Raw genomic sequence first — 16,664 nt, 5'->3', positions numbered from 1 at the left:
TTATGTATTGAGTTCTGTTCATATTAACAAATCAAATATACAATCATCTTCCTCGAGGGTGATCATAACAATATAGAGAAAGTGGAGAATGAAGAGAGGAAGAAAAAGAAGAAATAAAGAAGAAGGGAAGAAAAAGGGAAGAAAAAGGGAAGAAGAAGAAGCAGAGGCGGCTGGCAGAGAGGACCTAACCGCTAGCGGTGGCTTGATTTCTAATGAACTTGACCTTGATAGATATGAGGACAAAATAGATAAGAAAAGAGAGAAGAAAATAGAAGAGGAGACAAAGGCTTCATTAGTGATGGCAGCTCGGCAGTGGCATCATAGCGTTGGTCTGAGGTCGCTAAGCCCAAATGCAACCAAGGAGAGAGAGTAAGTGGGGAAGTGAATTAAGAGAGAGAAAGAGAGAGAGAATGAGAGATAATATATATTATAGAAAGAGAGGCGGTAAGGGTTTATGGTGGAGGCAGCAGTAGAGCCCCTAAGTTTGGCTAACTACTGTCAACGAGTAGGCACTCGTGGGATCTCAAGCGAACCCTCTTGCATGCATGAGGCCAAGCACAGTGTGGCCTGTCATGTCATACCACTAGTCATTTATAATTTTTAGATAAGATTGTGTTATGAACCAGATCTGGAATGATCCATTCGTAGAATGATCTTGAGATTTTGAGGGTTATTGAAAGTTTAGGATCTAATGGCTATGGAATGAAGTCAATTGGAGATTCAGATTGAAATTATGGATAAAATAGTAGAGCAAGATCAGGACGGTAAATATCCAATGTTGCAACAGTTGTCAGAGGGTGGCAAACGGCCAAGGGTGGTGGTGGACGGCCATAATGTTGGTTGGTTGCTATGACTACTCTTAGAAAGATAATGTGATCTAACGGCTACGGTAAAAGATAAAGACGAAAAAATAATTTGGCTAAACTTAGATTCATTCAATGATCAATTTAATGATTATTATCAACAATATCCACTCCTATTTATAGGAGTAAAATCCTAACGGATCATATTCACATACAAATTATCTGATTTATTTGAAAATCATAACAATAAGATAAAGCTAACTAACTCAAGTTGACTCGACTCGACTCGACTCCCATGGTTAGATCATAACAGGTTGTTACATTTTTCATTGCCCCTTATAAAAATTTCAATCTCAAATTTTAGATCATAATAGTATTACAATTCTCATTCTTTGCCTAGTAGTACAATCAAATCGAATATATAATTTTCTAATACTAGGTTGTCAGATCCTTATTTTCTCGTTATTTGTTGCCATAGATTCTTTCTCATTAATTAACAACTTGTAACAACACATATGATGTGATTTGGATAAGATCGAACCATCTCCTGGACATTGGTGTGGACATTAGGATGATGGCATGAGTCATTTATCTAGCTAGTTATTTATTTCAGCATTTGGTTTAGTTTAATTTTAGCTTGTGTTAGTTGATTTGATTGGATATGGGATTAGTCATGAACTTAATTAGTTTAATTAAGTGGTTTGGGTTAACTAGTTAGCCTCCAACATATATTGTGGAGTTCAACCAGAATTAGTCATGTTTTGAGTAATTGAATCAATTCCCTAATCTCTCCATCTCTCCTCTTCAACCTAGTCTATCCCCCACCTTCCTTCAACCCTAGAAGCTTCAAGTCACTTGCTATCTCCCTCATTCTTCTCGGCACCGACCACTCCCTCCTACATCTTTTATTTCACTTAACCATGTCTAGCCATCACATGATAGTATCCATGTTTTAGCCACCATCTCCACCAACCCGCATCCCTAGACCTAGCCGCAAGACACCATCGGCTTCTTCAATGCATAACCTGTCCTCACCACCCACTTCCATCACCACTCTCACATCCTAGACCTACCTCCCTACCTGTAGATCCATTATCTCCATCTCGATTATGTTGTTGTCACCATTAAAGACCAGCAACACCACTCATCCCGAAATTCCACCTTGCCACCATTAAAACGGTATTGTATAAACTCATTCGCAACCCCTACCATCACCAAACCCTGCACTCATGATACGATTCGGATTTCATCGATGTCATCTCGAGCATGGATACACTTTAGGGGTGTCTTTTATTCTTGTTTTAGTGTTTATTTCATAGAAAAATAAGTTTTCTGTATGTCACGTTCGAACGTGGGTGGATTGTGTTCAAACACGCTTGCGAATGCCTGCATCAGGTTCAGAATACAGAGAACGCAAAATATCCGTTCGAACACCTACATCAAGTTCACATCGATAGAGAACGCTTTTTGTGCGTTCAAACGTGTTTGACCCCGTTCGAATGCGGTTGGCGAAAATCCACTATTTCTAGGGTTAATAATTGCCATTTTTGAATTGTTTGGTTAGTCTCTAAAAGTGTGGATGGCAACCAAGGAGTCATTATGGAATGAATTGAGTTTTGCCCTAGTCTTCTTCTTCTTCTTCTTCTTCTTCTTCTTCTTCTTCTTCTTCTTCTCTCTCATTCTCTCGTTCCCCAGCGCCGCCGCTTTTGGCCTCCTTCGACCGGCCACTCCCCCTAGTTCCTTAGGGGCAGCCCACTCCTCCCCCTTCTTCCAATCTCTTTAGTGCCACTTACTCATAATCCTTCCATCACCACTTACTCACTAGTGCCACCCCATTACCGTCGATCTACCACCATCCATCATCACCTAGGATCTCATGCCTTGATCCACGAATCCTTAGACGGACTCCCTGATGTTTGTCTACTTTTTGGACGATATCTTGAGATCTCACAGTCTGATTTTCCTAAATTAGATTTGTTGGAAAGATCTTTTCTAGGGCTACAACATATTAAAATTTCACATTGATCCGATGGCTACATCTTCCAGGATCTATTTCCAAAGTTCTGAGCCAAATTGTGTCCAGATCTGAAAACGGGATAGATCAAACCATATCCTAAGGGGAGATCGTATCAACTCACCACCATCCTAGCTCACTATCCCACATTCTAGATCTTTTTTCAACTCCATTAAAACATGAGCAAACTCTAAGGCCTAGTAGAACATCGACGTGATCTCACACCCTAACCACACCACACACGACCACAAGCTAGTATCTGAGATTGGGTCATATCAAGTGGCATCCTTCCTCAAACATTATGACCATAGCCAATGGTTGCAAGAAGACAGAGAGACTTCCCAAGCCGTGGACCCCATAGAAGTCATGGAGGTAAGGGTGATACACTTAGTTAGAATGTTTTCTTATTGTATTAATTATTTATTTTCATTAAAATAAAATTCCTATAGGTCGCGTTTGAATGTAGGTGAGGTCATGTTCGAACGCCTTTGCGAACGCCTGCAGCAGGTTCGCAACTACAGAGAACATGTAATGCACATTCGAACGCAGTTGGGCACGTTCGAACACTCGTGTTCGAACATCTACATTGCGTTCGTACATACAGAGAATGTCCTTTGTGCGTTCGAACATGATCGGGCGCATTTGAACGCGATCGGTGGGAATCCTCTAGAATTAGGGTTACTTATTATTTTAGGACTTGTTGGCCAGCCTTTATAAATATGTGGACAGCAGCCAAATTTATAATGCTATTGGATTATTGATTTCTTGCCTCCTATCTTCTCTAAACTCTCTCCCTCCTCCCTCTTCACCATCCTTCCACCTCTACCGTTGGCAAAGTTTCTCCTAACTTGTAATCTCCCTCGTCTGTCGAGTCGCCCCTCTTCTTTGAGATCTCGATCACTTTGTTCCCTTCGTCTATATCCCTTAATAACATCCACCATCCACCTTCATCTCCATACCCTAACATCCACTCCACCCGTCACCACCACTATCACCCACATTATTCCGTATTTTTGTCCTAGTTGTAGTTCAAATCTGAGAAGGGCGTAAATATGAAAGTTCTAGATCAGGAAGTTATAAATGTAATCCACTTGGTTTAGTAATTTTCTGACAACTGAGGAATATCTAACGAATATTTTTCCATAGTTGCGCAGATTACTTTTTACTACAAATTCAGATCTTAAAGGAATTGTTACGCAGCCGACCTTTTGGTTCAAGAACCCATCAATTTGGTATCAGAGCCTATCTTTTAGTACCATAACCCATCAATTTGGTATCAGAGTAGGCGAACCTCAGACCTCCATTAATGGTTGAAACAAGAAAGATGACATCAACAAGGAAACCTATGGAGAGCACACCGATAAGAAAAGACTCAATCCACAATGACCCTAGCCGTGATGCTGATTCCTTTAGAGTGACCACGATAGGACCAAGTCAACCAACGTCCATGGGTGTTAATATAGGCTTGGCGGATGAACTTAGGGGCATGTTCCAAGCATTACTGTATAAAGTTGACGCAATTCAAAAGGATTACAATGATTTCAAGGAATATGTCATGAACCGATTGAGTTCGTCATCTCCTTGATGACAATCGAAGCTTTAAGAAGGACTAGTAATGGGACCTAAGTGAATCGATACCCCACAAGTCTAGGTGCGTCATGTGAGTATCAATGATCACCCTTTACCTATGCCTACACATCATCCCCCACCTCTGTTACAAAACCAAGACCGGCAGTGACAGAATCTAAGAGGTGTGTGGCATAGGTGCGCTTCGTCGATGAGGAGGATTTGCACTTTGACGATGAGGTTGATCCCTTTGGAGATGGGGATAGACGTGCTTGAGGATTTAGAGAAGGTGATCAACATACACAAAGGTTTAAACTTGAATCAAGGATCTTTCACGAACTCGACAATGCTAGTCGGGGGAGAACCGCTCGCTTGGACATTCCAAAATTCCAAGGTGGTGATCCAACAGATTGGGTGTTTCAAGTTGAACAATATTTTGATTATCATGGTACAGTGGAAGATGCAAAGGTCCAAATGGTAAGCTTTCACCTGCAATGAACGGCATTGCATTGGTATAGAGCGGTTATTCGTGGAGGAGGATTTATTGGTTGGGCTGATTTTTGTAGAAGGATTATACCCAGATTTAGAACAACAGCATATGAAGATTTTGCTGTCACATTAAGTAAAATGGTTCAGAGGATAACCATATTGGAGTACTAAGTAGAATTTGGAAGAGTTAGTAATCGTTGTAAGTCACCATAGCCCGAACCGACATTGATGAGCACATTTATTTCAGGGCTGCGAGAGGAGATACATGCAGATGTTCGTGCTCTATGTCCTACCACTCTTGAGGAGGCCGTAAGGATGGAGCAAAAGTATAAGGCTCTCAAGATGGCAGCGAAAACCAATTAGGGCAATCGAGATGGGCGGTTTGCACCTAGAATGCTAGTTAGAAATTCTGCGAGTTCAAAAACAATGGCTGTGAGCACTAGATCACGACCACCTTTGAGACCTTCTTCCAATGTTAGAGGAGGCACAAGACCCCCCCGTTCGAACTCTCACACCTGCCTAGGTGGAGGAGCAAAGAGCGAAGGGCCTTTGCTTTTGATGTGATGATCATTTCACCCCCAGTCATCGATGTTCCAAACCGATCGAGAGTGTGATGCTCATTGACGGTCTTGAGGAGGATGATGAGGTTGTTGATGAAGGAGAGTGTCCAGAGAAGGTCCATGAGGAGGTCGTTGAGGTGGGTGAGGAGGAAGATATCCAAGCTGAAATATTGATGTATCCATATTCGGGTACTTCCGCACTAAGGACGTTACAGGTAGACAGACTCGTTAGAAAGCATTGTGTACACATTCTCATCGATTCGGAGAGTACACACAACTTTCTAGATGAGAGGTTAGTAAGGAGATTGGGTTTGGTTGCCGAACCGACTATGGAATTCGACGTTGCTATTGGAGACAGCACGAAGCTTAAGACGGAGAGCTTGTGTTGCCTGGTCGATATACGGGTGCAAGGACACGACATCATTGTGGACTTGTATCCGTTGACGCTATGAAAAGCGGACATTATCCTTGGCACTCAGTGGTAACAGAGTTTGGGACCCGTCACATTTGATTTCCATAGCATGTGGATGAAATTTAAATAAGGAAATAAAAATGTGCGACTTGATGGCGTTCAGTCTTCGCCGATTCCTGCGATGCAGCCTATGGTGGGGCTACCTTGTGCATATGATTTGAGTCATCTTCTTCAGTTAGGACCAGTAGGAGATGAGCCTCAAACGAGTTCAGGTACTACCATTGAATTGTCTAATATATTAGATAATTTTTCTGGACTGTTTAAGGAGCCACAAGAGTTGCCACCGAGGCCAACGGCGGGCCACAACATAGAAATTGTACTCGGGGCTGCACCGATGAACGTGAGGCCATATCAGTATTCACATATATAAAAAGAAGTTATCTCCAAGATGGTAGTCGAGATGTTGGAGCAAGGCTTCATACAACTAAGTCATAGCTCATACTCATCCCCTATGCTATTGGTGCCAAAAAAGGATGGGACATGACGTTTTTGTGTCAACTATCGGGCACTAAATGCTATTATCATCAAGGATTGGTATCCTATTTTGGTTATAGAGGAGTTGCTAGATGAGCTTGCAGGGGCGACCATATTCAGCAAGCTTGACTTGAGAGCCAAGTATCATCAAATTAGAGTTCACCTAGTGGATGTGCATGGAACTGCATTTCGAACTCCGGACGGGCATTTCGAGTTCCAAGTGATGCCTTTTGGTCTCACCAATGCTCCAACTTCCTCTCCAGGCCTCATAAATGATATATTTCGGCCTCTATTGTGAAGGTATGTCTTGGTATCTTTTAACGATATTTTCGTGTATAGCACGACTAATTGAAGCATTGGCGACATTTAGAGGATGTGCTTGATACGATTCGGACTTCACCGACATCGTCTCAAGTTTGGATTTACCTTAGGATAAGATTGAGTTTTAGGATAAGATTGAGTTTTAGGATAAGATTGAGTTTTAGGATAAGATTGTGTTTTAGGATAAGATTGAGTTTTAGGATAAGATTGTGTTTTAGGATAAGATTGAGTTGTTGGTTAGCCTATAAAAGTATGTGTAGGGCAACCAAAATTAGGATTGAATATTGAGAATTGAGTTTGCCTTGCCTCCTTCATCTTCTTCGCTCTCGTTCCCTCAATCTCCCCGGCAACGCCGCTTCTAATCTCCCTCGACAGGTCAATCACCCTAGTCCCTTAGGAGTGGCCCTCTTCTCCCCCTTCTTCCAATTTACCCATCGCTATCTCTAACCTTTCCATCATCCATAACCCTTCCACCATCACTTTTACACCGGTGCCACCCCATCAACACCGGCCTTCCACAATCCACCATTACCTAGGATTTCGTGCCTTCATCCACGGAATCCAAAACAGAGTATCCTGACGTTCGTCCACTAAACGAACGATATTTCGAGATCCCCATCTCCGATTCGCCTGAAACTAGATCCGTTGGAAAGCTCTTTTCCGGGCCTACAACATATCAAAATTTCACAGCGATCCAACGGCGGGATATTTCGGGATCTGATCTCAAAGTTCCGTGCAAGATCGTATTAATCTTGAATCAGAGCCATAGCACCAAAAGAGGGTTCGTATCAATCTGGTATCAGAGCCTATAGCCGAGGAAGGATCGTAACAAGCTGGTATCAGAGCCATAGCCAAAAGGGAGGTTCGTATCAAGCTGGTATCAGAGCCACCGTTCCTCGAACAAGCGCTTCCAATGACGATCACTCGATCTAATAGGAATACGGAAGAACCTAGCGTTCTATCCATGTTGGGGTCTATTTCCAAACAGATTGCCATCAACAAGCAAATAATGATGGAGATGATGCAGGAAATACGGGCATGGACGAAACCTTTTTCAACAAGCAAGGCAATCACAAGACAGCATTGGGAACCCTCCACAACATACCCAACATCCTCCACGGCCTCCCCGTTCATCACAAAAATAGGGGAAAGTTCGGCTATCCGGCAAGATCGAGATTCTACACCTCGACCCATGGTCAGCCGCAACGAACTGCCACCGGCTACAATGAGATCCTCAACCATTGTAGCAGCCCTCGGAACCTCCACATCTTCCCATGCACCGGAGACCTCGTCGACAAACCGCGAAGTGCTGGCTACCCCACACCTGGTCGCTGGATATCCCTCATCAGGAATCCTCATCAGTGGTGAAGGAGATGATCCGAAATCACGAATTTCGACACTTGGGCCGCCTTTCACTAGCTCCCTTTGCAACCATAGTGAGTCGGCAACTAAGAAGAAATCGCATATGGCCTCCAGCGATCTTCTACCATTCTCCTCGGTCAATCGACAGTCGACCACGACAGCTTCATCACCAGCGATGACGTTGCAGCTCCCTGCCAAGCTACCACTCAAAGGAGAAGGCCACGATCTTCCACCCATGGCAGCTGAAAGTGCAGATGTGGCTGGACATCGAGGAGAAGAAGTCGAGGAGCAACATCACGCGGAGGACACGATGGCCAAAATCTCCCTCCACGCCTATTCGGGGACAGCCGCGCCAAAGACCTTGCGGGTGAACGGTGTAATCAAGAAAACCACAGTGAGAATCTTGATTGACACCGGGTCCACCCACAACTTCATTGACATGAGGCTCCTTAGGAAGATTGGGCTCGAGTCGGAACCCACGGAAGGGTTCGATGTGACGATTGGAGATGGCACCACCTTGCGAGCAGATTCTATTTGTGGAGGTGCAGAATTGAAGGTGCAAGGCCAAACTTTCACATTGGATCTTTATCCATTGGCCTTGCAAGGTGCCGATATTGTTTTGGGGACCCAATGGCTTCGGAGCTTGGGGCCCGTGACCTTTGATTTTATAAGCCTCACATTGACCTTTTGGAGAGATGATCAGAGAGTGTTGTTGGATGGAAGTAAACCGCTGCTTGAACTTTCAAAAGAAAGGGAGCTCGCTTCTTTCTCGGCACCCACTTTTCCTTTCTTTTCAGATCTACGAAGAGCCAGTGCAGAGGATAGTGATCTGGTCCGACTCATGGAGGAGTTGAGAGCGAACCCCTCAAGCAACCCCGAGCACGAGGAGCGCAATGGGTTAGTACTAGAGCACGGGCGAATCAAGGTACCCCGAAACGAAGAGCTACGGAGGCTATTGATGGCACACTTCCATGATACTCCTATAGCAGGTCATGAAGGGGTATTACGTACTTACAAGCGGCTGGCCCAAAACTGTACTTGGACTGGGATGAAGACGGACGTGAAGAAGTATGTGCGTGAATGTCAAATCTGCCAACGAGCCAAATCGGAGGCACTCAAGCCTAGCGGGCTACTGCAACCACTACCGATACCAGAGCGTATTTGGGAGGATATCTCCATGGACTTCATCGAGGGGCTGCCGGAAGTTCGAGGACAATCGGTGGTGTTTGTTGTGGTGGATAGACTGAGCAAGTATGCATATTTCATAACATTGTCTCACCCGTTTTCAGCAAAAAGGGTTGCTGAAATTTTTGTTCGGGAAGTGGCACGCTTGCATGGGATGCCTAGGACGATCGTGTCAGACCGGGATCGCATCTTCATAAGTGAGTTTTGGTCCGAGTTCTTCAGATTGCAAGGGACTCAAATCAATCTTAGTTCAGCTTATCACCCCGAGACGGATGGCCAAACCGAGGTGGTGAATCGTGGACTAGAGCAATACTTGCGATGCTTTGTGGCGGATCGACCAAAGGATTGGGTCAAATTTCTTCCCTAGGCTGAGTGGTCATACAATACCGCTCATCACTCAAGCATTGGCATGACCCCATTTGAGGCGGTTTATGGGCGCACTCCCCCTGTCTTGCGTGCCTACGATAGACTCGCGGCGACGGATAGGACTGAGCTTGACTTGGAGCTTGCTGATCGAGATGAAACATTGAGACGGCTCAAGACTCACCTAGCCACAGCACAAAACCGCATGAAGCAAACGCATGACAAAGGCCGACGTGAGCGAGAATTTGAGGTGGATCAATTGGTGTTCGTTCGAGCTCAACCGTATCGACAATCCACATTGAGACCCATTTTGAACCAAAAGTTGGGATACAAGTACTATGGTCCGTACCGAGTGCTACAACGAATCGGTCCAGTAGCTTACCGATTGGACCTACCTGAAGGAACCAGGATACATCCCGTCTTCCATGTCTCGGCATTGAAGGCCCAGATCGGGCCTAACCATGTAGTGGGTTCGACCTTACCCGAACCAATGGAGGAAGATGGCTCCAATGAGCCGGTTCGAGTCCTAAGTCGTAGGAGAAGACGCCAAGGATCCAGATTAGAGACTGAAGTGCTGATTGAGTGGCTGGGCAAACCTACTGACGAGTGTACATGGGAGCTAGAGGCAGACATCATGGATCGCTTCCCAAATTTCAAACCTTGAGGACAAGGTTGCGGAAGCGTGGTGGATTGATACGATTCGGACTTCACCGACATCGTCTCAAGTTTGGATTTACCTTAGGATAAGATTGAGTTTTAGGATAAGATTGAGTTTTAGGATAAGATTGAGTTTTAGGATAAGATTGTGTTTTAGGATAAGATTGAGTTTTAGGATAAGATTGTGTTTTAGGATAAGATTGAGTTGTTGGTTAGCCTATAAAAGTATGTGTAGGGCAACCAAAATTAGGATTGAATATTGAGAATTGAGTTTGCCTTGCCTCCTTCATCTTCTTCGCTCTCGTTCCCTCAATCTCCCCGGCAACGCCGCTTCTAATCTCCCTCGACAGGTCAATCACCCTAGTCCCTTAGGAGTGGCCCTCTTCTCCCCCTTCTTCCAATTTACCCATCGCTATCTCTAACCTTTCCATCATCCATAACCCTTCCACCATCACTTTTACACCGGTGCCACCCCATCAACACCGGCCTTCCACAATCCACCATTACCTAGGATTTCGTGCCTTCATCCACGGAATCCAAAACAGAGTATCCTGACGTTCGTCCACTAAACGAACGATATTTCGAGATCCCCATCTCCGATTCGCCTGAAACTAGATCCGTTGGAAAGCTCTTTTCCGGGCCTACAACATATCAAAATTTCACAGCGATCCAACGGCGGGATATTTCGGGATCTGATCTCAAAGTTCCGTGCAAGATCGTATTAATCTTGAATCAGAGCCATAGCACCAAAAGAGGGTTCGTATCAATCTGGTATCAGAGCCTATAGCCGAGGAAGGATCGTAACAAGCTGGTATCAGAGCCATAGCCAAAAGGGAGGTTCGTAACAGTGCTGAATTTGTTGAAGCAAAACCAATTGAACATCAAGAAGTCCGAGTGGCTATGGGGAGTACCAAAAGTGGAGTATTTAGGCCATATCATTTCAGCGGATGGTGTAACGGTGGATCCTCAAAAAATTGCATGCATGATCGCTTGGCCTATTCCTACTACTACCATCGGATTGAGAGGATTTTTTGGGTTGATCGGATATTATCGCCGATTTATCGCTGGATATGGCAAGATCACTGCTCCTCTCACTTCATTGTTGAAGAAAGACTCTTTTAGATGGACGGATTAAGCCACTACAGCCATTGAAAAACTAAAAACAGCAATGACGATGGCAGCTGTTCTAGCGCTATTGGACTTCACCAAAGAGTTCATTGTGGAATGTGATGCATCGGGTGTTGGCATAGGAGTTCTTACCGTGGGCGGAGTGGTATTACAACACCGCCTACCATAGCAACATTGGCATGACTCCATTTGAGGTGGTGTATGGACGCACGGCTTTGACGTTACGTGCTTTTGATCCAGTGGCATCGGTAGATTGGACGGAGGTGGACTTAGCGTTGATTGATAGAGATGCCACATTGAGGAGGTTATGTGCTCATCTTAAACTTGCTCAAAACCGCATGAAGCAAGTTTATGATCATAGCCATAGGGAGCAGGAGTTCTACATCGTCAATTGGGTGTTTGTGAGGGTGCAACCGTATCAACAGGTGACCTTGCGTCCGATGCGTAACCAAAAGTTAGCTCATCGCTAATTTGGTATGTTTTGAGTGTTAGAGCGTATTGGTTCTGTTGTATATCGTTTGGAGCTACCGGAGGGGTCGAGAGTGCATCCCGTATTCTATGTTTCATTACTGATGGAGCGGATTGGAGATCATGAGTTCGTTGGAACACTTCTATCGGAGCCATTGTAGGAGACAGAGATAGTAGAGCCAGTTTGTGTACTTGCTAGGCGTCGACGACGACATGGTACCATATTAGATATGGAGATTCTAGTTGAGTGGCTTGGCAAGCCATCCTATGAGGCGACACGGGAGTTGGAGACTTACATTTTGGAGCGTTTTCCCGACTTTTCACCTTGAGGGCAAGGTGGGGTGATACACTTAGTTAGGATATTTTCTTATTGCATTAGTTGTTTATTTTCATTAAAATTAAAATTCCTACAAATCGCGTTCGAATACAAGTGGGGTTGCGTTCGAATGCCCCTACGAACGCCTACATGAGGTTTGCAAATACAGAGAACGCGTAATGCATGTTCGAACGCGGTCGGGCATGTTGGAACGTCTGCGTTCGAACGCCTGCATCGCGTTTGCACATACAGAGAACGATTTTTGTGTGTTCGAACGCGATCGAGCGCGTTCGAATGCGATCGATGGGAATCCTCTAGAATTAGGGTTATTTATTATTTTAGGACTTGTTGGCTAGCCTCTATAAGTATGTGAATGGCAGCCAAATTCATTATGCTATTGGATTATTGATTTTTTGTCTCCTATCTTCTCTTTAGACTCTCTCCCTCCTCCCTTTTCACAATCCTTCCACCTCTACCATTGGCAAGGTTTCTCCTAACTTCTAATCTCCCTCGACTGTTGAGCCACCCCTCTTCTTTGGGATCTCGACCACTTCGTTTCTTTCATCTATATCCCTTAATCACATCCACCATCCACCTTCGTCTCTATACCCATTCATAACTCTAACATCCACTCCACCCATCACCACCACCATCACCCACGTTATTTCGTGTTTTCATCCCAATTGTAGTTCGAATTTGCGAAGGGGAAAAATACGAGAGTTGTAGATCCCGAAGTTACGAATCTAATCAACTTGGTTTTGTAATTTTCTAACTACAGGGGAATATCTGACGAATATTTTTTCATGGTTGCGCGGACTACTTTTTGCTATAAATTTATATCTTAAAGGAATTGTTCCATAGCTGACCTTTTGGTATAAGTACTCATCAATTTGGTATCCGAGCTTATCAAACTGGTATCAGTGCTTATCATTGGTAACAGAGTTTTATCACGAATGTAAGGCTATATCGGTATCCACATGTGTAGAAAAAAGTTATCTCCAAGATGGTTGCCGAGATGTTAGAGCAAGGCCTTATATAACCAAGTCATAGCTTATACTTATCCCCCATGCTATTGGTGCGAAAAATAGACAGGATATGGCATTTTTGTGTCGACTATCGGGCACTAAATGCTATTACCGACAAAGACCAGTATCCCATTCCGGTTATAGAAGAGCTATTGAACGAGCTTGCAGGGGCGACCATATTCAGCAAGCTTGACTTGAGGGTTGGGTATCATCAAATTAGAGTTCACCCGGCGGATGTGCACAAAACTGTATTTCGGACTCCAAACGAAAATTACGAGTTTCGGGTGATGCCTTTTGATCTTACTAATGCTCTAGCTACCTTTGAAGGCCTCATGAATGATATATTTCGTCATCTATTGCAAAGGTATGTCTTGATATTTTTTGACAATATTTTGGTGTATAGTAGGACTGAATTGGAGCATTGGCGGCATTTGGAGGACATGCTGAATTTGTTGAAGCAAAATCAATTGAAGATCAAGAAGTCCAAGTGTCTATGAAGAGTATCACAAGTGGAGTATTTAGGCCATATCATTTCAGTGGATGGTGTAGCCGCGGATCCTCAAAAGGTTGCATGCATGATCGCTTGGCCTATTCTTATTACTAGCATGGGATTGAGAGGATTTTTGGGGCTGACTGGATATTATTGTCGCTTTATCGTCAAATATGGCAAGAGTTCATTGTAGAATGTGATAGGTTGACCTATTTCTATAGATACTGTACTTCACCAAAGAGTTCATTGTGCAATGTGATAGGTTGAGTGTTGGCATAGGAGCTGTACTAATGCAAGGAGGACGTTCCATAGCCTTTCTTAGTAAGGTTTTGTCATAAAAATCTCAGTAATTATCAATTTATGAGAGAGAGATGTTGGCAATTCTGCGTGCGGTGACAAAGTGGAGGCTTTATTTGATCGGTAAATGATTCATTATACAAACCGATCAAAGGAGCCTTCTATAATTTATGGGACAGCACATACACACTCAGGCATAGCAGAGATGGGTCACAAAATTGTTGGGGTATGATTATGAAATCTAATACAAGAAGGAAATGGAAAATAGAACAGCGGATGTATTATCGCGCCAACACGATATCGCTAAGCTTGCAACCTATTCTTCTCCTACCTTTCCCTTCCTTGACGAGCTGAGGTATGTATATACATATGACCCAGATATTTTGAGATTATTGTAGGAGGTGATGGATGATTCGGAGCACCATCTAGAGTTGGAGAATCGTGGCGGTTTGCTGCTGGACCGCGGATGCATTGGGGTGCCCGCAAATGATAGATTGCGGTAGAAATTGTTGGAGCACTTCCACCAAACTCCAGAGGCTGGTCATGAGGGTGTCTTGAGAATTTATAGTAGAATATCTCAGAGTTGCACATGACCAGGATTGAGGCGGGATGTGAGGAGTTTTATTCATGCTTGCGAAGTTTGTCAAAAGACTAAGGCAACCACCTTGAAACTTGCCGGAATACTCTAGCCTTTACCCTTCTCTAGATATGCGAATGCGACACAAGTGTTCAAACGCGGGCGTTCGAACTCGTCCAATCGCATTCGAACGTGGGCGTTCACAAGGCGTTCATAAAGGTATTCGAACGTGACTCCACCTGCATTCGAATGCGACCTATAGGAATTTTATTTTAATGAAAATAAACACCTAATGTAATAAGAAAATATCCTAACTAAGTGTATCACCAAACAAGCCAAAATGATTATTATTAACCCTAGAAATAGTGAATTCTCACCGATCACGTTCGAACGGGGTCGACCGCGTTCGAACGCACAAATTACATTCTCTATCGATGCGAGCGTATGCAGGCGTTCGCACGTGGCGTTCGAATACGGCCGAGCGTTCAAATGCACAATTTGCGTTCTTTGTCGATGTGAATGCTTGTAGGTATTCGTAAGGGCATTCGAATGTGACATAGAGAAATCTTATTTTTTTTCCTGAAATAAATAACTAGTATAATAAGAAAAGACTCCAGCAAGGTGTATCTAAAGCACTAAATTTATCTAATGCAAATACTTTTGATAGTAGGTCCGTTTTAGTAGTCGTGTAGTTCATGTGAGTACTATTCAAGGTTCTACTAGCATAATAAATCACAAAAGGTTCTCCTTGTCGTTGTCCAAACAAGTTAATTAAACTAGTCTTCCTTATTTATCTAGAATTAGTCTTCATTTCTCTACAAATAGATTTCGAATCTTGAGAAATCTTGAATACAAAAGTTGTAGATCCTAACGTTACCAATCTTATCCATATAATTTCATAATATTTGGATATCTGAAGAATATCTTCTAAATATTTTTCAAAACTGCGCAGAGTTGGATTTAGCTAATTAAATAAAATTCTAACCTACTAAGACTCTAACTAAACCAAATAAGCAGATAAAATAACTAGACTCAATCCATTAAGCCCAATGTCTCATTGATGTGATCCAAGTTAACCCAGTTTGTATCACTTGCGTCACATATGATTTCTAAAGGAAGACTCCAATTAGGTGATTGAACATAAGTGCAGAAGTCAACTTGCCAATTAATATTTTGAAGGCTTCTTGACAAGCTAAAATCCACTCAAATGGAACATCCTTTGATAGAAGATTACACATTAGTCTAGATATAGAAGAAAAATTTTGTGTAAATCTTCTATAAAAACTAGCATGACCATGGAAAGACCTAATTTTTTATATAGTCTTTGGTGTAGGCAGTGTTCTATCTTGAATTGATAAACCTCTAACCTTTTGGAAGACACTACATGTCCCAACACTATCCCATAAGATGCCATAAGATGACACTTCTCCCAATTAAGCATAAGACTCTTTTCTTCACAACGAGCTAAGACTCTTTCTAAATTTGACAAACATAGGTCAAAAGAATCTCCAAAAATAGTCAAGTCATCCATAAATACTTCCATACATTCCTCAACCATATCATAAATACTTCCATACATTCCTCAAACATATTACTTAACATGCATCTTTGAAAATTTGCAGGTGCATTACATAGGCCAAACGGCATCCTATGAAATGCAAAAATACCAAAAGGACATGTAAATGTAGTTTTCTCTTGGTCTTCTAAAAAAATCTCTATTTGATAATAACCAGAGTAGCCATCAAGGAAATAGAATATGTTCTAAAATTTGGTCAAGAAAAAGAAGTGGAAAATGATCCTTTCTTATGGCGACATTCAACTTTCTATAGTCAATGCACCTCTACCATCTAGTAACGAGTTTGGTTGGAGCTGATTCTCCTAACTCATTTGTTGTTACAGTGATCCTTGACTTTCTAGGGATGACTTGCGTAGAACTTACCCATCTAATATTAGAGATAGGATAGATAATACTTGCATCTAATAATTTTATGACTTCAGTTTTCACTACCTCTTTCATTATGGGGTTAAGTCTCCACTACGGGCCTAGTGTCTCTTCTTCCATATGAATCCTATGAGAATATATCAAAGGATTAATAT

General features: G+C 43.0%; 1 protein-coding gene across 1 annotated transcript; it reads left to right on the top strand.

Annotated features, from left to right (window-relative positions):
- The first annotated feature begins 7,461 nt into the window (after positions 1 to 7,461).
- LOC140778989 (uncharacterized) lies at positions 7,462 to 10,210 on the top strand. The gene is made up of 2 exons (XM_073123922.1): positions 7,462 to 7,480; positions 7,562 to 10,210. Exon 2 carries the CDS (start codon positions 7,613 to 7,615, stop codon positions 9,611 to 9,613), a length of 2,001 nt encoding a protein of 666 aa, XP_072980023.1. The 5' UTR covers positions 7,462 to 7,480; positions 7,562 to 7,612; the 3' UTR covers positions 9,614 to 10,210.
- The last annotated feature ends 6,454 nt before the right edge of the window (positions 10,211 to 16,664 follow it).

Source organism: Typha angustifolia, chromosome 15 (assembly GCF_048772165.1).
Source record: "Typha angustifolia cultivar Huaian chromosome 15, ASM4877216v1, whole genome shotgun sequence".
In the NCBI taxonomy this organism is placed as follows: Eukaryota; Viridiplantae; Streptophyta; class Magnoliopsida; order Poales; family Typhaceae; genus Typha; species Typha angustifolia.
Note: the sequence above shows the minus strand (reverse complement) of the source record. Positions and strands in the feature narration are given on the sequence as shown.